The 22,945-nt window shown below is 38.0% G+C and overlaps 1 protein-coding gene across 2 annotated transcripts in view; it reads left to right on the top strand.

Moving 5' to 3' along the window:
• The window catches only part of MAN2A1 (mannosidase alpha class 2A member 1), a 119,733-nt gene that overhangs the window by 11,526 nt on the left and 85,262 nt on the right, over positions 1 to 22,945 (top strand). For both annotated transcript variants that reach the window (XM_003643046.5, XM_046905798.1), the window contains exons 2-4: positions 1,765 to 2,025; positions 11,600 to 11,744; positions 22,206 to 22,377. In XM_003643046.5, the coding sequence (XP_003643094.2) occupies positions 1,765 to 2,025; positions 11,600 to 11,744; positions 22,206 to 22,377 (578 nt within the window). The remainder of the gene's footprint in view (positions 1 to 1,764; positions 2,026 to 11,599; positions 11,745 to 22,205; positions 22,378 to 22,945) is intronic.

Below are 22,945 nucleotides of genomic sequence, written 5' to 3'. Positions count from 1 at the left end.
CCTAGGGTCTTTCCCCTATATTTCAATTAACATGATTTGGACCTATTGTCAAGATGCATTTTTGTCTTTTGAGAAATAATAGGGTTTTACATGTGTTATAGTTTAAAAACTCTTACTGTTTTCAGGATGCATAAAACTAAAAACAGAGCAAAACACTGAATCAGCATTTTGCACAGCCTGGAAAATGAGGGGACAAACTTACCAACTGTAAAATTTAAAAAAGACTAAAACTTGTCTTCTGCACAATTATGAAGAACTGTTGTAGAGATGAAATTACAGAAATGACTAGTAGAGCTCAAGAGGATGACTGGTATCTTGTATTAAGGGATGTATTTTCCTACAGACCTTTGAAACTGAGCAGAACTTAAAGTACAGTGCTCATCACAATTTTAAAAGAAGACTTAATCCCTTGCAAACTACAGAAGTTGGAATTAGTTGGCTTTTGAACAAGGCAATTTGTACATGAAGAGGAAAATGGAAGGCTCTTAAGTGAATGATTGTCATGGGGAGAAAAAGTCTAATACACTGAGGGTCTTGCTGATGCTATTCTGTTCTACTTCTTACTTTCCATAGGAAAGTGTTTAACTTGCCATTAAAAGTATAGATCACAGAATGATTGTCTACTGAATGACTATTATTTGTATTTTGTGTAATGAGTGAAATGTAAACACTTGAATCCGCAGATGATTTTGATGCAATTACAACTTCTTGACAAAACAAGTTCAGACACTGTATATTTTTGGGGGTCTGTCCACAACTTTAAAAATAGAGGAAAAAAACCCCAATTCCTTTCTATCTTTTATTATTGTTAAGTCGAAATCTTTCTGAGGAAAGAAAGAAATTATTAGTAAGATTAAATAACCTTAAAAACATGCTGGGTGATATGGCCTCTTGTGACTGTGCATAAGCTAACACATTGTTCGAAAAATAAATAAATAAAAGCTTACCGAAAGTGATTTTGAATGAGTGGTAGTCTGTCAAAGAGCAGTACCATTCTAGGCATCTTCACCTCCTATGCTACCTCTTGTACTCCAACACTACAGTAATTAAATGCCATAAATTGCTTTGTGCTTTAGGTCTGCACCTCTGCTTCCAAGTTACTTTGGAGCTATGTTGACTTCTTTTGGTGTGTTGATGTTATCTTCTGCCCTTTGTTTTGTGGTGTACACTAGAATTATCTACAGAATCCTGTTCTCCAGCTACTGAATATGGTATTCTAAGTGCAGATGCTATTGGTTTGAACTGTTCTTTTACAGAACAGTATTGACTGTCTAATTAGACAGATTATTAGAATATTCAGGCAGTTAAGGAAATCTTTTTTTGTGCTTCAGTTAATTTGTCTCCACATTTCACTGAAAATAAAAAACAATATTTATTGAAACATTTCACTTGTAGAGGGGAAAAACTAATGTATTTATGTCCTGTTAATTCCATGTCTAAAGAAAATGGCTTTCCATTTGGTGTTCTGATGCAGTGGCAAATGTGCAAAAAAAATCTTCATCTTTAATAGACATGAAAAATTTGATCTAGGCATATTTGGTACTTGAAACAACACGACCTCTTAGGAATACTTTCATATCACTTCTGCTGTTTTTTCATGTTCTGAGAGTAGTTTTTTGTGTTGGTTTGATTTCTTCTTTATTTTTGTCTTCATATAAAATATAGAATATTTTTGTGATAACATTACTACTGTGAAATTGATGTAAAAGGAAAAATCAAGAATTAGTCTGAGATGTAATTAAATTTGCATTTTTCTTTACACAGGGCCAGCTTTCAATATTGCAAGAGAAAATAGATCATCTTGAACGCCTTTTGGCAGAAAATAATGAGATTATTTCAAACATACGAGATTCTGTGATCAATCTGAGTGAATCAGTAAAAGATGGTCAAAAAAATCCAGTGACTATAAACTTCAGTCAAGGATCCCAATTGGACCTCTTCCGTTCTGCTCCCACTCTGCTTTCAGTTGATTCTGAGGATTGTTTGTTTGCTTCAAAAAGTGGAAGTCATAGTTCAGATGTTCAGGTAAGCAGAATGTCTTTCTTATTCTCCTAGCTGCCATTACCTTCTATAATTCTGAAAACATCTACGTACTGGTAAAAGCCTGCAACTAAGCCCCTTACCTAAGATGTAATAGAACTGTTGAACTGACTGTTGTGTTTGACAGAAAATGTTATGGAACTGTTCTCTTCTACCTTTTCTAAACTATCTAGAAACAAAATGTGATTATGATGACCCAACATGTCAGAATGCTTTAAAGATCTTAAAAACAAACAATCCAAAATTAATCAATGTTTTTTTATTGTGCAGTATTTTCAGAAGTTCTCAAATTCATTCCCATTTCCTGAAATTCTTGTAAAACTGATGTAGCATAATCTGGAAATATTAATCTTGATATAAACAGGTTTTACATTTTAGTGATATATGTGTAGATGGGCCTTGAAAAGGAGATGAAGCTTGCTTAACAGTTAATCACGACAATCTCCAATATTGTCCTCTATCTTGAATATCATTTGTATATTTGGCGTTCTTGTGCATCTCCAGTTTGTATGGACACCTTCCTCTGAAAGGAGGAATATATACCCGGTCAACTGGTTGGCATGAACTGGTCAGGCTGGAGTTTATACATGTCATATTCTTCAGGCTCAATTTATTTCGCTTTCTGGTGATGCCTGTGAGTTCATTGACTCTTATATATTCAGTTTTAACACAGTGTTTCAGGAGTGCTAAGAATACTGTGTGAAGTTTGTGATCTGTACAGTTTTTGGGAGTCTTGTGGGAATGCTATAAATATTCATAGTACTCTAAAGCAAAGATTAAATTTCGAATTCCAGCTTTCTCTCATTCTACAAGTGAAAGTATTTCTATTATCGGCAAAAGACAGTGGATTTAAGATGAATAAGTTTCCACATCAGAACAATTGTAACCTCTGATTTATCATTTATAACGCCTTTCAGGTCTTCAGGGATAGGCACTTCCTTAATATGTCTCTTTTGGAGGAAGATTTTTAAGGGTAGAAATATCTAACTTTTTGTGTCTGTATTGCGTTTTAAGACTTATGCATTAGCCTTAACTTGTTTTCAAGACAGTGGATTGTTAACAGGTTATTCCTCACACAGTCTGTTTTCATATTAAGTTTTTTGTAGGTGCATTAGGAATAAGTTAAAATGAATATGAATGTTGTGAATTTTGAGGTAAAATGTTTTGGCTTAAACTATAGGACCTGCTAACTTGCTATGATTAGAAAGTATGTGTTTTGTAGCAGACAGTTTGTTCTATCAAATAGTATTACTGTGCTCTTTATCACTGTTGTAACTTCCATGGAAATAAACTGGAGGATTACTTTTGGAGCTACCTATGTAATTTGCTTTATGGTGGTTTTCCTTACTTTTAAGTCTATATGCATGTATATATAAGTAGCAGGAAGTCTTCTCAATGCTGTTCCTGGACTCTCAATTACACAGGCCGAGAATGTCAATGTATCAGTACTTTATAGTCATGGGGTTATCAGCTATCTATTATTAAGTAATTTTAATACTGCTTTATATACAATTTATTGTTGTGCTAGTGTGTTGCACATTTCCTTTATGGAATCTAAAGTCTTGGTGTTAGCAGATTTCTGGTAGCACCAATTAACTAATCTAAGCTAGTGTGTTTGAAAGGTTTTACCATGTAATGACTCACCGAAGATGATACACTCCTCAACCTCAATTTATTTATTTTCTAGATTTTTATAAAGAGTAAGAAATTCTTAGAATTTTATTTGAAGAGCTTTTTTAAAAATTTTAAGCAGATTGAGTATTAATTATCTGCTGTTCATAAACATTAACTTAAACTATAGATTGGGACTCTTATTCTTCTGTGTTTGTCTTTAAAGAGAATATATGACAAAGAAAGAGATTAGAAAGAAAGGAGAGAACATAAATGAGCAATTATTATCCAAACATAAATCTATAGAGAATGAATGCAGAAGATGCTTCACAGAATTAATTATGGGAATCCATTATAGTTATCCGTAATGGAGAGGCTATAAGGAGAACAGATTCAAATTTGGATTAAAAACCTGAAATATTTCAATGAGAAATATTACTAGGTTTTGTTACTCCAAGAGGTTTATTTTCTTTGCGTAAGCTGGAGGAAACAATGTACTAATAACATGAAAACCAAAATGTTCTTGGATAGTATTGGTGAAGGATGATTCTCAATGTGAAAATTGTAAAATAAGAAATGATAGAGTTAATTACTTACAATATCCATCCTACTTTATGGTGTAATAGAGCTGGCTGCTGAAAATAACATGCAAGTGAGAATTTAACTGATTGCAAGGTATGTCCTCTTTGTCCCCTTCAACCACTGAACCATCCAGTGTTGTGCATAGTAACGTTGCTCTGTTTAAAACTGAGCATGAGTTGTGTTTTTTTAAAAGAAAAAAGTGACCTGAAGAGGCATGAACTGTATTTTTATTTTTGTTTGCACATCCACAACTTCTCTGGGTAATGTTTCAGTGCCTTACCTCCCTGTAACTAAAAAATTTGTATAAAACATCTAACATAAATTCCCCCTTTTGTAGTTTAAAGACACTGCCTCTTGTCTTATCACTGTCAGACCATGTAAAAAATTGGTCTGCCTCCTGTTATAAGCTCCCCTCAAGTACTGGAAGAACACAGCAAAGTCTCTTCAGAGCTTTCTCTTCCGCAGGCTGAACAAGTCCAGCTCCCTCAGACTTTCTCTGCAGGGGAGATGTTCCAGCCCTGTGATCATCTTCATGGCCCTCGTCTGGACCATGAAGTTCAGGGTCTTGATTCTGTTTTTCTTGCCATGACCATATTCCTTAAGATCATGAACTCAACCAGGGCATTTTTGCTTGACTTATTTGTAGAGCTCTTAAGCTTGGGTAAGCTAATTCTTGAATATTAACCAGTTTTCTTGGGTCCTTCTTATCTTCGGGGAAGAGACCCTTCCAAGCAAAGAGACTGAGGTCAGCTCTTTTGTGGTCAGGTGTTGTGTTCTTCCTTTTTTCCATTTCTCATGACTTTGAACTCTAACATCACCATGGTCCTGTCTGGCCATCCCCAAAATGCCCCTTCTGGTTTGTGTAGGTGAGATTGAGCACGGTACCTCTCATTACAGATTGTGATGGAGGCACTTCAGGAACTTCCTGTTTGTTTCCACCTTGCTGTGTTGGTAATTGGCATGGGTGAGCTGCCCATGGTTCTCACAACTCAGGCCTGCAAACATGACGGTGCTCCTGTCTCTCTGCAGAGGGCCTTATCTGCTGATCTCCTGAGGCAGCCTATACCAGCCACCCACTGCAGTATTATCCAAACTATCTTTTCAATCATTATGGATAATCTTTCACTTGGCTCCTTTCATAGAATCATAGAATTAGTCAGGTTGGAAAGGACCTCAAAGATCATAAAGTCCAACCGCAGCCTAACCATAGTACCCTAACTCTTAACAACCCTCTGCTATATCATATGTCTGAGCACCACATCCAAACAGCTCTTAAACACATCCAGGGATAGTGACTCAACCAACTCCCTGGGGAGCCTATTCCAGTGTTTAACCACCCTTTCTGTAAAGAAGTGTTTCCTAACCTCCAACCTAAACTTGCCTTGGCACAACTTGAGGCCATTTCCCCTCATCACCTGTCACCAGTGAGAAGAGACCTACCCTGCTAGCACTGTAAACATCTTTCAGGTACTGGAAGAGAGTAATAACGTCTCCCCTCAGCCTTCTCTTCCCCAGACTAAACAACCCCAGCTCCCTCAGCCTCTCCTCATAGGGCTGATTTTCCAAGCCCTTCACTAGCCTCTTTGCCCTTCTCTGGACCTGCTCCAGTACCTCCATGTCCTTCTTGTACTGAGGTGCCCAAAACTGAACATGGCACTCAAGGTGAGGCCTCACCAGGGCCGAGTACAGGGGCAGGATGACTTCCCTAGTCCTGCTCACCACACCATTCCTGATACAAGCCAGGATGCCATTGGCCTTCTTGGCCACCTGGGCACACTGCTGGCTCATATTCAGCAGACTGTCTGACAGTACACCAATGTCCCTTTCCATCAGACAGCTTTTCAGCCACACCTACACAAGCCTGTAGGGTTGCTTGGGGTTGTTGTGGCCAAAATGCAGGACCTGACATTTGGCCCTATTGGAACTCATACTGTTAACCTTGGCCCATTGATCCAGTCTATCCAGGTCCCTCTGTAGTGCTCTCCTCCCCTCTGGCAGATCAACACTCCCTCCCAGCTTGGTGTTGTCTGCAAACTTACTGAGGGTGCACTCAATCCCTCAATCTCATCAAGATCATCACTGAAGATGTTAAACAGAAGTGGCCCCAGTACTGAGCCTTGGGGGACACTGCTCGTGACTGGCTGCCAACTGGATTCAACTCCATTGACCATGACTCTTTGGGCCCAGCCATCTAGCCAGCGCTTCACCCAGCGGATTGTACACCCATTCAGACCATGGGCAGCCAGCTTCTCCCCAGGAATGTTATGGGGGACAGTGTCAAAGGTCTTACTGAAGTCCAGGTAGACCACATCAACAGCCTGACCCTCATCCACTAAGCAGGTCACTTTGTCATAGAATGAAATCAGGTTTGTCAGACAGAATCTACTGTTCGTAAACCCATGCTGACTGGGCCTCATGCCCTGGTTGACCTTTAATTGGTCCATGATGGTTCCTGAGATTATCTGTTCCATAACGTTCCCGGACACTAAGATGAGACTGATAGGCCTGTAGCTACCAGGATCATCTTTCTGGCCCTTTTTGAAGATGGGCGTCACATTTGCCTGTTTCCAATCCACTGGGACATCTCTGGTTAGCCAGGACTGCTGGAAAAATGGAGAGTGGTTTGGCAACCACATCTGCCAACTCTCTCAGCACTCTAGAGTGCAGTTTGTCCATATGTAGGCAGAACTCCATGCACTTGAGCTTTCTCACACAATGGGCAATTCCCCTTCTTTGTTTTCCCAGCCTGTCTTTCCTCAAGAGCTTGTATTCCTTCTTTTTAACACTAGTTTTTGGAGAAATCTTGATTTGTCTCACTGTAGGCCCTTCGCTTGTCAACCTTGTCAGTTATTCACTCCCTCACATATCTGCTGACAACTCTCTCTCTTACCCATCATTCCCAATAGAAAGCTCTCCCTACCATGAAAGCCATTCTGCAGGCAAAGATTACTTTGTCCTTCCTAATGAGAAGCATCCCATCTCTTACAAGCAGAAACTATCTGCAAACAGGGTGTCATGGTCATAGAATCCCAAATCCTGTTGCCAATACTATTTCTTCACCCAGCTGTTGATCTCTGCAATCACATCTTTTCCCCTCATTATCAGGATTGAGAAGAACACCACCTAGGCATCCATGTCCTTGACTACTGCCTCTGGAGCTCTGTTGTCATGTCTGATGTTGTACAGGTTGCCCTTGGCAGTGTCATTTGTGCCCATGGAAGAGCGATAGGGAGTAGTAGTCAGAGAACCAAGCAAGCTTGGAGCTCTGTAACAACCTGCACCTGGGCCCCTGGCAGGAAGCAAACCTCTCTAGTTGGCACACCAGGTCACTGAGACAGTTATTTCAGAGAACTCCCAAGATCTGTTTCCTGAGTTGCAGTTCCCAGATCTTGAACCACGTGAGCATAGTCTCAGATCCCTTTTTATCTAATACATATTATATGTATTAGATAAAACATATAATATATAAAATACAATATATATGTATAATATATATAATATATTAATATATATATATAATATAACATATGTTGTTGTATGTTAATATCTCTAATTAATATAGACTGAGAATATTGTGGACTGTACAAATTCTGCATTCTGCAAGATACCAAACCTTTATGTGTAATTCAGGCATCTCCCATGAGAGACTCATGGGAATCTGTGTGCCTCCATGAATTCTTGCTTTTTAAATAAATGTTTTTATGCTTGATACTTCAAAACAATTTTTCAGTCTTATGGTCTATTATTGGTAACTGGCAAATTTGTGGAGTTTGCACTTCATTTTCTGTGAAGGATACATTTCATAGAAGAATCATAGTTCTTGAAAATCAAATCCTAGAAAAGCGAGGAAATGCTTTTAGCCTATTATCCATATAACCCTTCCTTGTTCTCCTTGAACTGGCAAAACAAAATGTGCCTCCTACTGTTGCACCTGTATTTTCTGTTAAACAATGTTGTTCAAAGGTGGAAGCAATTCCAGCGTAGCTGTGATAGGACATCAGTTCATGCAACTCAGATATTTAGTCAAGGCCCAGCTGAGGTACTGCTAGTTCTAGGTTTATGATGGCTTATATTCTAGCTTGTGTTTATGTGCATGCACAATATTAGTTCTGAACACAGTTTGTGCTTTATGTATTTAAATTATATTTTTCCTGAATATGTGCCTTCCTGTTAGATTGTTCTCTCAAGTACAGGTGAGATTCAGTGGCTTTTCTTCTGGAAGCACTTGAAAACTGACAATTCCAAATGCTATGTGTCTGTTAATTTTTCTTCCTAGCTCAGTCACAGAAAGCAGTTGTTTAACTTGAGTTGTTGGATCAGGTGTAGAAGTCTACCAAAAGAATAAAACTCTTTCTTGACTGCTGTTTTCAATTTTGCCCAGTTCTTGGGAGTGCTGAGTAAATTTCACACAGCTGACATTTGTTCTGGGCCCAACTAAGCCTTTGGCTTGATTTGTAAGTGTATGGCAAACAGGTATACAGGTATTGGACCAGAGAGATTATCACATTACAAAGGAGAAATGAAATAAAGAGCTTACCCGTGTCCTGGGCTCGCAGAAGGGCTCCAAGAGGAAGGATCTCTAGCTGGAGATCCTTCTTCCTTGGGAGTCAGCCCTTAAATGGGGTCTAGGAGGGGTGCAGCCTGGCTTCCACCCCTTCCGGTCCCTCAGGTGAAATTGCATTCACCTGTGCCCCAGCAGCTGACTCAGCGCTCGCCTCAGGTGGTCAAGCAGAGGTTCAGGCCGTGATTCAACTGTTCCCATACAGTAAGTAAACAAAAAAAAAAAATAGATAAAAATGTTTTTTTTCCCCTCTTTTTAATTTTTGACTGACTTGAATATATTAGAATATAACTTCTAAAATGCATGCACTTGCCAGGTACTCTGAATAAAATGAAAGGGGAAAGAAGTTTGGGTGTTGGATCAGCTATGTGCTCCAACTGTGCAAATAAAACAGATAAGAAATATATGAATCTAATCTGTTTTGAGTATGCTGAATACAGATTTCTAAAAAGCCTATATCCAGAAAGCCAAAGGCAAAAGCAAGTTGAAGCAGCAATTTTGCTATTTAAAGGAACTGGCTGAAGGTTGGTTTGGAGCAGCTAATCACTATTTTCAGCACTGGCATATAGAAGAAACTGCTTAATAACAGCTGCTATGTTAAGTATCAAGGCTTTGACTTCCTTACAGTTATTGCTTTATTATTGTCTTACAGTGTGGTCAGGTAAAAATATCCCATGTAATGAGGAATTTTTTTGGCAGTTTATACATACTTACAGTACAAACCCACAATATCTAAAGCTTTTAGAAACTGAAAATTTTTCTGTCCTAGTTCATCTTAGAATAACTCATGCCTACCTTTTAGCTGCTGTAAGTGCAGCATTATGATGTGTGATTAAGCAGTGTGTTTACACTGATAATCACAAACACTGTATAATGTAGGAAAAAACAGCTTCCAGTGGAAGACCTGAGATGACTTAATGCAGAATCTTATCTTTTTAGGTGGTTACCAAATCAAAATGCCTGTGTTGGAACTTTATCTGAGTAACTTAACCTTACTTTTGTAAGAATAACATTTTTGCCTGTATTGTTTTTCTCTGGCATTACAAATGTCTGATGCTATTGCATATATTCCTAGTTCTAATTGGATCCCACATTTCCAGTGCTTATGTCTCTGACATGAAGACATGTTCTCAACTAACTCGATGCTGCACTCAGGATTCATAAGTAATTTTATTTTCTTTTATCCCTAAATAGTCAGTTTCTGCTTTACTAATTTCCTCATGTCTTCCACTTGCTCTCCGTCCTTCCTCCTGCCAGCTGAGATGCTCTTCCTCTCAGTCCTTCCCTTGCATCTTCTTTAAAGAGATCTGCTCTGCTTGGAGGAAACTTCTCTTGTCTTCTGTGTTTGTAAACTCACTTCATCTATGCATCAGGGCCAGGTATGAACATATCCTGTTTTCAAGACAGGAATTTTTTTGCATGAACATTTTTTGCACAACACCTTCAAGCACCAAGGGCCTCATAGAAAATGTGCTAGAATAATTGCAGTCTTAATGATCCTAGAATCATAGAATCCTTAAGAGTTGGAAAGGACTTCTGAAGGCCATCTAGTCCAATTCTCCTTCAATGAACAGGGACATCACAGCTAGATCAGGTTGCCCAGGGCCTTATCCAACCTCACCTCAAAAGTCTCCAGGGACTGGGGATCAACCACATCACTGGGCAACCTGTTCCAGTGCCTCACCATCTTCACTGCAAAAGAATTTTTCCTTCTATCTAACCTAAATCTACCTTCTTTGAGCTTGAAACCATTTCCCCTTGTTCCGTCACCACGGACCCTGCTGAAGAGCCTGTCCTGTTCTTTCCTGTAGCTCCCCTTTAGATACTGAAAGGTTGCTATCAGATCACCTCGCCGCTTCTCATCTCCAGGCTGAACAGCCCCAGCACTCTCAGCCTGTCCTCATAGGAAAGATCTATTCTGTGGATCATTTCTGTGGCCTATCTCTGGACATGCTCCAATAGGTCTATATCTTCCTTTACGCAGTTTTGCAATGTTGTTCTGAGATCGATGTTCGTTCTTAAATAGGAAAATGTAATGTATATCTTCCATGCTGGTTCACTTCTCATCTTCTTGCAGGATTGTGAATATCATGAAATTTGTGTGCTGAAGAAAACAACAACGGAAAAAGTCCCCAACTTTTTATGCTCTTATAATTTCTGCCGACACTGCTGTAGCACAAGTTAAAATAGCTGACTTGTTCTATTTGGGATGGTCTAAGGTGGCAACCTGAAGTTCAATTCTGTTTATATTTTGAGCCTAATATTATGCAGTTCAAATTAACAAATTTGTACTTTGCTCTGCTTCACCTGCTGTGAAATTAAACTGAAATTGTTAAAATCCTTACCTTCCGAAAGTATTTTTTTTGGCTTTAATTATCACCTAAGTGCACAGCTCTGGAAGGAACTTCATGGAATGAAACCTGTTGTTACAGATAATCTTACATTGTGAATTGCTTTCAAGCTGAGGAAGACTTCAAGCTAGTTAGCTTTGTAGGTTTTTTTTTGTATACTTATTGTGAAAATACATCTACTTTGGTTTAGATTTTAAAGATGAATTTAAAAGGTAGTTTTTGCTAGATTTTCTTTGGGAAAAATGGTAAATGATATCTATCTTCCTAAAACTGCTTACGTAACTCAAAAATACGAAGCAAATTTCAGAGGTGTGCAAGGAGCTTTGTCTTACAATGATTCTCTCCATTTGTAATGAACAGGCTGATCCAGTGTTTATTGCAGTTTTTGAAGAAAACAGCTTTGATTTAATAGAATATTTTGATGAATTTCTATTTTGTATTTATCCCTTTTTAGATGTTGGATGTTTATGACATCCTTCCTTTCGATAATCCAGATGGTGGCGTTTGGAAACAAGGATTTGATATTACGTACAACGAAAATGAATGGGACAGTGCACCACTTCAAGTTTTTGTTGTGCCTCACTCACATAATGACCCAGGTAATGCTTTCTATTTGGGTATGTAGAGGCTTTTGAATTAAGTAAGATACATACTACAATTTCTGTTATAATCTGAATGTTTTTGAAGTATGCTGTATAATTTACTACATCTAAGTTTAGCAAAACAGTCGAAAAGAAATATAACTTTAATGCTGTTGACTTCAAGGGAAAACTTGCTACAATAGACTTTGTATTTGCATACATTAACAGGAGTTAAAACTTGAACGCTGTTATTAGAAGGTGGTGGAGATTTTCTGTGTTTATGTTGCTGATAAACACAGTTTATTCATTGGTGCATTAAACATAATCTATTCTTGTTTTGATTTTGTAGTGTAACTTGGATATTAAATCCCCAGCTGCTGCTAAAGGAATGTACTTTCTGGAAGATGTTGCACGGTCAAAAACCTCAGAATTTCCATTAAAACTTTCCTTTCTCAGCTGTTACTGTCCCCTAGCATAGGAAAACTATAGTGGGATAATATAAAGTCTGAATTTAAACTGAAATCTGACTGAAGTAAGATAGGTAATTTGAACAGAAGTGACTTTGAAAACACTAGGTGCTTACGAATAAAAGAAAATCAATGCTATAATCTGGAGTGACTGTGTTATCCAGTTCTAACAGCCAAAGTAGTGCACAGTAAAGCTACTCATAGGAAATCACAATACAAACTTTGATCAGCGTTTTTGTTGAACTGTCTTTAAACCTCTGTCAATGTATTTCCTCCCTGGTTGTGTTCCTAAAAACTTTTCCAATGGAAACTACACTGTGCAGTTGTTGCATGAATGTGAAACTATGCTAAAATAATGTGGAGCGCTTTCTAAATCTCTCAGTTCTTTATAGAATGGGTTATGGAGTTTACCTCTCTCCCTTCTTTCTAATGTTGCTAATAAGATCATATTCTAGTTGGAGGGAGTAGATTGGGATCCCGTTAGAAGCCAGTTGCTGAGTGTCACCTCTATCCTCCAGTGATTTTAGCTAGATTGAAAAATAACCTCTGCACAAGGTGCATGATGCTTGGGGTTTACAGGTAGAAGCTTAAAAGAGCTTTGCTTAAAACTTAAGTGTCCATTCACATCATGAGGTTTGATAAAGGCTCAGCGTTCTGTTACTAATTTCTCTTCAAGTGCAGCATATGACAGCGAGGGCTAAAAGCCTGTATTTTGAGTCAGTGTTTTCCTTGTCTCTTTTCCATAAGTCAGGAGAGGAGACTTTTTTGTCACTGAAAACTAACTTTTAAATCACTTGTTCTGATGGACTTCTCCCAGCATAATCAGGAGATAGATGCTTTCTTGTTCTAATGCTAAGTATGCTGTTTTATAACTGCCTAACTAGATGTATGAGAATAGTAGATTCTGTCCTTTTCCTACTTTGAAGCACACTACTCTGTTTACATATGAGTTCCATAACAGAACAGTTTTTGACAAGGTCAGGGTTTTTCCTTGTGCATAATTTTTTTTTTTAAACATAAGCCTTGGTTCTTTTTCTACAGGTTTTAGTAATCCTGTTGTCTTTATTTTTTATTGTTTTAACCTGTTCTCTAGACATTCTATCTGTAACTGTCTTCTGTGTAAGATTAGATTGGTGTGATTTCATTCTACTACTTGGCCTGTCTAACCAATGCTTCATACAGAACTGAACAATTTCTTTTGCTATTCTTGGAGGTCTCTTTGGACCTAACATTCAGCTTTCTGACCTTCATGCTTTTCCTTAATCTTTATATCTACGGATAATAGAGTCATGGAAAGGCTTGGGTTGGAAAAAACCTTAAAGATCATCTCGTTCCAACTCCCCTGCTGTGGAAATGCTTGCCAGCACCCCAGATGGAGCCTGTATAGGGCAGAACAGGTGCAGCTGTTGGCCTTTTGGGCTTCAAGTGTTTGCAGGTGACTCATGTCCAGCTTTTTGTCTACCATGACCACAAAGTCCTTCTCCATATGGCTGTTACCAATGAGTTCTTCTCCCAGTTTGGACACACATCCGGGATTACTGCAACTCAAGTACAACTCCTTGCATTTGGCCTTGTTGGACCTTATGAAGTCCTTATGGGCCCACTGCTCAGGCTTGTCCAGATACCTTTGGATGGCTTCCCTTCTTTCTGTCATATCAGCTGCACTACTTGGCTTGGTGTCATTTGCAAGCCTTGCTGAGGGTGCACTTGATCGCATTGTCCATGTCACTAATGCTAAAGATGTTAGAGTTAGCTTTTCCAGTACCAACCCTTGGGAATACCAGTCACCACTGACCTCCACTCAGACAGAAAGCCATTGATCACAGCCCTCCAGAGGACTGCAACCATCCAACTAAGTAGTCCAGCCTTTGAATTTGTATCTCTTTAACTTAAAAAAAGGATATGGTGCGGATCCATGTCAAAGGCCTTGTGGAAATTGAGGTAGATGACATCCGTTGCCTTTCCTTTGTCCACCAATGCTGTTACTCCATCATAGAAGGCCACGAGATCAGTCAGGTATGAGCTGCCCTTTAGTGAAGCTAAGCTTGGCTGTCTTGGATGAACTCCTTATCTCACATGTGACTTAATGTAGTGTCCAGGAGGATCTGCTCCGTGATCTTTCCAAGTACAGACAATGAGAATCATTGGCTTGTCTTATCCCAGGTCATCCTTTCTCTCTTTCTTAAAAATGAGTGATGCTTCCCTTTTTCCAATACCAAGGACTTCACCTGACAGCCGTGACTTTTGAAATGTGACAGAGTGGCTTGGCAACCACATCAGCCAGCTACTGTAGGGCCCTGGGATGCATGTCATTGGACCCCATGGATTTGTACACATCTAGCCTCATGAGGTGGACTTAGACTTCCTTTGCTCTTACTTTGAGGAGTTTTGCTCCCTTGGCCCCTGCCTCGAGGTTCAGTAATGTGAGAGGCATGAGAATCCTGATTGCCAGTGCAGACCGAGACAAAGTATTTGCCTTCTCCATGTCAGTTGAAGCCAGTCCTCCCTTCTTATTTGGTACACTCTCTGTTGCCTTGTCTCATACGACTGATTGATCTAAAGAATCCTTTCTTGTTTTCATATCCCATGCCTGCTAAAAAAAAGCCCATCAAATGGGGCACACTTGTACACATGACATCTTTCTCAGGCCCTTGCAGTACTTTGACATTCTGGAGTTCTTTACAACCAAGGATGTGGGCAGCTCTGTTGCTCTGCAGGAGGTCTGTCTGGGTGTATGTGTCCATCCAGTGTTGTCACCCCTCTGTCTGGATTTCCTCCTCAGCCTGACTGTTGTGGCAGGTGGTCACCACGTTTGCTTCAATAGAGTGTTGTACCCTGCTGCACTCAGAAGAGAGATAGTTGGCTGTATGGTGGCCTGCCTGGGCGAAGTGTTGAGCAAATGGCTGCACCACACCCTACTGTTGCGCTACGCCTGCGGCCCAATGTCTCTGTGCTGCTGGTTGCTAGAGCTGCCTGTATATGTGTGGGCATGTTATGCTGCTGCTCATAGCAGCTGAAGGAGCTGCTTCCCACAGCTTCTTAGCTGCTTTTTCCTGGGAGGGTTAGGCACTCCTCACAGCTGTGGGTGGCTCTGTCCTTGCCCCAGGATCTCCACAGTTTGTCACACTGTGGTCCCTCATTCAGTAGTACGATGTGCCTGCACTGGAGCTGATGGCCTTGGAGAATCTGTCCTGCCTCCTTTAATCAGGCAAGCTACTGCAGTAGATTTTCACAGCCAACAACTTTTTGTTGCCTGATGACCATTGACATTGGGTGCCTGTCTCAGTTTCAGCTGGGATGGAGTTTTTTTCCTTCAGAGTTGTCAGATATGCTGCTGTATTTTTGGTTCTAGGAGATTAAAAAAGGTTGTTAACACATTGGTGTTTGTAGGTTTCTAGTTGCAGCTACTAAGTGCTGTACAGAGCCAAGGCTATTTGCAGCGAAGGGCTCAAGAAGCTATGAGGGAACAGAATTAGGACAGCTGGCTTAAATTGGCCAAACGGATATTCCATACCATATGACATAAAGCAGAAGGAGTTTTGAACAAGGTGGGACTGCATCTTGCTCTCTTTCCCTGCTTGGAAGGCTAGCTGGGCATTGTTTGGGGGATAGTTAGTAATTGCTTGTGCATCATTTGTTACATACATTTGTGTGTGTGTGTGTGTATATATATATGCATAATTATCCTCTTCCTTTTCTCTGTCTTAGTTAGTAATTTTATTTCAGCCTGTGAGTTCCGCATTTTTCTCTGTTATGTTTGGGTTGTTTGTCTGTAGAGAAAGAAAGCAAACAAGTGAAAAGCAAAAACATTCTTGAGTTGCCAGTATTCTTGAACTTTTAAGACAGGCTTTGCCAGAGTTGGTCCTGCCAGACCCTTTTCTTGATTAACTTCTTGTGTTGTCACTTAACAGAAGTTTCTTACCCAGAAAGTATGTTTGCAGTGTGTCTGTCAGTTCTTTAATTTTACATCTGAGTGGTGGTGTCTTCTGGTGTGCTTGAAATTCAGTTTAATGACGTTTTATCGGATTCTACCCTGCCTTTTCCGGCAGTGCTCTAGCCCACTTCCAAACACAGGAGCGCTGGCCATAGTGAATTTTGCTTCTGAGATGGATTTTTACTAGCAGTCGGTTGTTTATTTTGGAGGGAGTCAGTGATTAAATCTGTAAGGTACTTGTTCTTCCAGCTCTCTGAAAGAAATCCTGTGTGTGGTTGCCTCTTATATAATAACATCTGAGTAATTCCGTGAAGTTATGAGATTTATCTCTTTTTGTTTTGATTTTTTTTTTCCTTCATAGGTAATTCCTGAGGACTTGTCCAGTATCTTGGCTGATCTCAGAGATAACTTTCACCTTTCATCTTACTGGTGTCTTGTTTTAGCTAATACCTTTAATATTGATATCTAAGTAATACATTTCTTTAATGTGAAATCTGTATTTAGGAAACAAAGAAATCATGATTTTCTTTTGCTTCTTTTTCTTTTGTTTCCAATCACTTTCAGATTTCTTAACTGATATTAGACAGCATTAGACTGAGATGTAGTACTGCTACGTGTAGTCCCTTCCATCACTACCTGTGTGACTGTGTGACACTGATTATTGTTTGCTTTAGGTAGAGTGTTATCATGGGAAGTTTCCAGACTTTTGGTAACAGTACTTCAGTGAAATTGTCTGCAGTATGAAAATGAGTATTAATAAGCACTTGAAATAGAGAAAATTTATCTACAACAGAGATGTAAAATCTTTTCTATAGATAATGGTTACATTATTCCTTTCCCACAGAGAATTAAAAGGCATAGTGCAAAGGAAATGCTTTCTGGTGAAAAAGCTTTAAGGTATGATGAGTGTACATTGTAAAAATAAACATGAAAAGTATTCAGCAATAAATAGGGCTGGTTGGTAAAGATGTAACTAATAGCTCTAGAAGCCTAAAATTCTCATTCTATATTGTATTTTCTTATCTGAGAGTACTTTAACTTTTCACATAACCAGTTTTACCTCTGAAATCTGTAGCTGAAAGGCAAAGAAACTGCCCTGAAACAGAATCCTTGAAGAAAGAAAAGGTAGTTTTCAGTTCTGAGCTCTGTTTTAAGGGGTGATGCATGGTCTGATGCTCTGAACCACTTGGTACTACTGGATTCTGATAAATCTGGCTTGCCTTCTTCCATGAGAACACAACCAGGACCTGCAAAGTTAGATGTCTCTGATTCTTACTTTGATAATATAATCACTAATTATTGGGAAAATAGGTATGAGAATGAGTACCTCTCATGCTTTGGATGAATTGCAGGCATGATTGTGTTTCAGCTATAGCAATCAGCGAAGATCAGAGCGCCTTGCTAACATGAAGTCAAAAGACTTCAAATATAACTGGCCAACCCCTGTAGCATTTGTTGCTGTATTGACCATGAACTTGATAATGTTTTTTCAGTTAGTTATAGAATTGAGACTTGTGAACTTCGTAATGCATGTATGTACATATGATTTGAGTATTTGTTGCTGGATCTGATTACTACAGGCATAATATGAGCAACTCTTAAGTAGAGTTTAAAGAGATTAAAACATTTCTTTTTCCCTTAAATTTCTGCCTAAGTAAAAAATATATGTGAAAATGTATGTGCATGTATATCAGGCCTAAATACTGCTTTGAGGATCAGTAAAATTTTTCTTCCCACCTTAGGCATGAGGGCAGCAGATTTGAGTGTTAAACAGAACTATATGAATTAAAAAAAAAAAAAAAAAAGCAACAACAACAACACTTTTTAAACTAATGTGGGTGTGCATCTTAAAGTTGCAAGAATTGAAGTTTCACTACTTTGTTGTTTCACTTTTCTGGAAAGCTGTACAGTGCTAACTGAAATTCAGTTATTTTACTTAATTATGCAGTAAAATTGATAAATTACTCAAACTTCTTTAGTTACAAAAAGTACCAAAATGTGAATTTTAGACTAAGTGATTTAATTTGGTCTAATGTAGAGGAAGTTGGCAGTGCAAACTGCCCTCAAAAATGCATTAATCTAGTAACTGATAGTATTTTAGCCATTCACTAGATATACTTCTATATTCTCATGGTTGATCTCTGATTCTTAGCATGATCAGGTAAAGTGCTTTTACTTAATTAGGTTATTTTTTGCATTATGCTAGTTTGTCCACTTCTGTTCTGATTTTTGTTTTGAAACTTTATCTACATCTCTACTTGAATGTCCTAAAGTTTCAGGGAGGAGTTGAGATGGGAAGTATGGAGAAATCATAGAATCACCAAGGTTGAACGAGACCCACAGGATCACTCTGTCCAACCATCCACCCATCACCAATAGTTCTCGCTAAACCATGTCCCTCAACACAACGTCCAAACGTTCCTTGAACACCTCCAGGGTTAGTGACTCCACCACCTCCCTGGGCAGCCCATTCCAGTGCCTGACCATCCTTTCAGAGTAGTAGTAGTATTTCCTAATGTCCAGTCTGAACCTTCCCTGGCGCAGCTTGAAGCCATTCCCTCTAGTCCTATCATTAGTCACATGAGAGAAGAGGCCAAGCCCCAGCTCACTACAACCTCCCTTCAGGTAGTTACAGAGAGCAATAAGGTCTCCCCTGAGCCTCCTCTTCTCCACACTGAACAATCCCAGCTCATTCAGCCTCTCCTCCTAAGGCCTGTGCTCCAGACCCCTCACCAGCTTTGTTGCCCTTCTCTGAACACGCTCCAGAAATGCTCTAGAAATTTTTTGAATGTCAGTTGTGTTGACTTTGGGACATGACTCTTGGATTCTATCAACCAAAAAAAAAAAAAAAAAGTGTAAACATTAGGAAAAGTGGAGATAGAGGAAGTAAAGCCCCAATCAGATAGATTATCACTTGTGGCAAGTGAGGAAAGCTGAATTTTTTTCACTTAAAGGGACCAATACAAGTGAGGCCGTCCACGGCTTAGCAGTACACCCTCTACTGCTGTGTCATGTGCTTGAAGAAAAGGAAACTAACTGGCAAAGTCCTAAATACTTATCAAATCGAGAGTAGCATAATAAAAATAAAGATTTTTTTTCTTATTTACATTTTTTTTTTTTGAGGAAGATCACACTTTAAATTTAAATTGAGAATTGTGACTTTGCAGATGTAACTACATTTAGTTTGGCAATTGTAGCTTTAAGCTGCTGTGCTCTTTCCACAGTATTTGAATAATTTTTTTTGTAATCCAGATGGACTGGTACACTGGTAAACCTTTTCTTTCAACTTACGAATAAATGCTTAGTTTGTGTAAGCAAAGTATGAACTGGAGTTGTACTAAAATCTTAATCGGTGTTAAGGACTGAGATGTGAATTAATATTTAAGGTGACGGTAGCATCTAAGTAGCAATTGTAAGTGAATTTATTTATTATTCTCTTCAGCTTCTGATACGTAAGTTTAAATGGTTATGGCTCCATGCAAAGTTGAAGTCTCCACAAGCAAGGGGTTTAAGAGAGATCAATTTAGAACTGAATATATCAAGTGCAGGGTACCAGATGTACTGTAAAGACGTATCAGGTGACTTTTTGATGGCTTGCAACTAATTCTGTGAGCACTTAAATTTTTCCTAAGACTTCCTCAAGATTCAGGATCCTAATTATATTCTTCCTCTATAGCTTAACTGGATATATATTAAAAACAAGTCTTCAACAATGTTTTTTCCCGCATTATAATGTAGTTTTGTCATTTGCTTTGTCATTTGTCCCTGTCATTCTTTATGTTGGTTTATTATTGAGATTTCCTATGATGTTTAAGACAACTAATTCAGGGTACGCTTACTTTTATTTCCACAATGTGGTTGAGTAATAAAAGCATGCTAAAGTGGTTTATGATGATGACATATTTCTGCATATGAAGAACATAAAATGGTTTCAGTTGTTTCATCTCACTCTGCATGAGATTTGCGCTAACATGAGAACGTTATCCCTTGCAGAAGAAATTCCTAGTGAACAGTTGTGAATTTGTAGTCTGCTACACGTGAATCTTTTGATGCGAGTATCAGTAAAGTATTTATTTGGTTTGTTGAAATGCTAATTGGAAAAGATTATTTATTATATAATCACAATTGTTTAAGTGAAAACTTCTATAACAAAATACTTATTGAAATAGATTGTAACAAATTTTGATTAAAACCAGTATAAAATTAAAATAAGTTCAGCTTGTTCTCTGCTTTTTTTTTCCCAGCCATTGTGAAATTATAATTCACTGTCAACTTTTTGTATTAAGCTTTTGATGCCTTTAAAGAAAAGTATATTTCACATTCAGATTGAAAGCTCTCAAATTAACATTCTTAACAAAATGTAGTTTTCTCCTCTAATTTCTATATGTGCAGAAACTTAGATGTGGAGATTCTTCTAGCTACAAAACATTTTTTTGTTTGTTTGTTTCTTTGTTGATGTTTTGTTTTAAAGACATTGAACTAGCACTTTTCCTCAGGAGTGTTAGAATTTTCTTTTCAAGGTAGAAAACAAGTTTTTGGAAACTTGCAGCATTTGTTTGCTCCAGAATACTTTTGTTTGACTTGTTTGGAAAGGACAAAAACTAACCAAACAAACTTGAGTGCAACCTGAAAATCAGACTTCACCACAAAGTCTGATAGTTATTTCTAGTTCCTGTACTTTAAATATGATTAACAATTTGATGTAAGCAGGAAAATAATGTTATGTAGAGTAAATGTCTACAATTCTTCCCAAGATTAATGCCATCTATCTATTATCATGAAAATAAAGCAGAACAGAATCTGAATATTGATTTAGAATTGTTATAATAATAAATTCAGAGTTTATAATTACACTGAAATCTTTTGCATTTATCCAACTGTTTTGAAGCAATATTAATTCATTCCAAAGTAGCTTAATGCTTTTTGTTGGCCTTGTCGTATAATAGCAGTGCCTTCGCAGAACAAAAACCAGGGGGATAACAGGTAATCAGTGTGAAATCATTAGCGTCAGATTTATCTGGATCAAGTCCTCACATCTCATGGAAACTTTCACAAAACCTTAAAAAGGTAGATGCTGTAGGGATGGTTTGCAATATCACTTGTGTTGTTCTGTACTTAATGAATATTACATAAGCTCAGCTGCCACGTCCCTTTTGGCAGTACACACATTCATGACAAGAGCTGGTATGAAGACTAGGAATATTCTGCTTGTGTGTTAAGTAGGTAGATTTATCTGCCTCCTTTTCCCAGTTGTGATTATGGAAAGAAGACAAATCTAAGTTTTGTAATGGAAGATGAATGTACTTTCTCATAAGTAGGTATTAAGTGAGGAATTTCATGGAAGGCTATGCAGCGTGAAGCCTGAATGCATGGTTAATTAGATGTGCATCACTGAGTTGATACCTTTTAAGAGTCATTGCTGACAGACATCTTGCAAATGATACTGGAGTTTTGCAGCAGGGCTTAATGATGCTTAGTCTGCTGCCATTTTACTTCTTTACACCTGAGGATGTGCCATACCATTAATCTCTTTTCATTTTCTCTTTACGCTCTATGTATAATGTGTTGCTAGTAATTTTGCTTTGTAAAATTTTTAGTTAAAGAAGAAACTCAAGGACAATGATGAGGATGTGTAGGATGGAATAAGTCACAGGTTGGGAAGATACCAGTTAACAGATAGTCTCCTTCTCTTGAGAGAGATAAAGAAACATGGAAGTTATAAAGAGATATGAATTTGCAGATATCTACTTCTTCATTTCTGCTTAATTTTTTTTATCCACAAGTTAAAAATCTGCATATTCTCAGCTAATCAAAGTAGAATGCCTAATATTCTGCGTGTTTATAATACGAGAAAATAAAACATCTGACCTTTGTAAAGCAAAAAAACAAACAATCCCTCCAAAAACAAAACAAAAGCGAAAATCCATAAAGCCAACAAAAAACCCTCAGAATTTAGCACACCAAACTAACTACAGCATGTAAAATTCAGCTTGATTTTTTGCAGGGAGTGGGAAGAAGGGAGATCACTAAGACTTTTGAAAGCAACTTAAATTTTACTTTTTTTTTTTTTTAACTTAGGTTGGCTGAAGACTTTTGATGATTACTTCAGAGATCAGACACAGCATATCTTAAACAACATGGTTATAAAACTGCAAGAAGACAACCGAAGGAAATTTATTTGGTCTGAGATTTCTTACTTTTCAAAGTGGTGGGATGGAATAGATAGCCAGCGAAGGGATGCTGTTAAGAGGTTTGAATGCTTTTGCTACTACTTACATTCCGTATTGCATGTTTTGATACTTCATTTGTAATCGACTACACTGTAAACTTGATATTTCATCTGATGCAGAATTACTAAAGCAAGCACACTACTCAAGTACTGATTTTTTTGTTTTTGTTTACTGTTTTTCAGTTAAAAATTAAGTGTTAGAAGAGATATGATATGATTCTATGAAAAATAGAGCCTCATTACTGACTTGCTTAAAAATTGACTAAAAGTTTTCATGTCCAAACTTTAAGATGTCATTCCAATTGTAATTGAATTGTGATTGTAAACCTAACTCCTTTATCTGAAGATAGGTTGAAATACTGACAATTGAGTAGAAATAATCTTTCATGGTAGCGATTTATATACATATTTTTCCTTGAGTTCCAACACTGTTGTGAAATGAGATTATTCCTTGTTAAATATATTTTTTAAGAGACATGGCACTTTCAGTTGTATGCCCTTACTCCTTTCATTTATTTTTAAAATCACAAGTCAAAATGTAATACAAAAGTAAATGGTTTGTCTAGGCACTGAAGTGAGAAAACGTCCT

The sequence above is a fragment of the Gallus gallus genome, chromosome Z (assembly GCF_016699485.2).
Source record: "Gallus gallus isolate bGalGal1 chromosome Z, bGalGal1.mat.broiler.GRCg7b, whole genome shotgun sequence".
Taxonomy (NCBI): Eukaryota; Metazoa; Chordata; class Aves; order Galliformes; family Phasianidae; genus Gallus; species Gallus gallus.
This window is presented reverse-complemented; position numbering and strand designations above follow the sequence as displayed.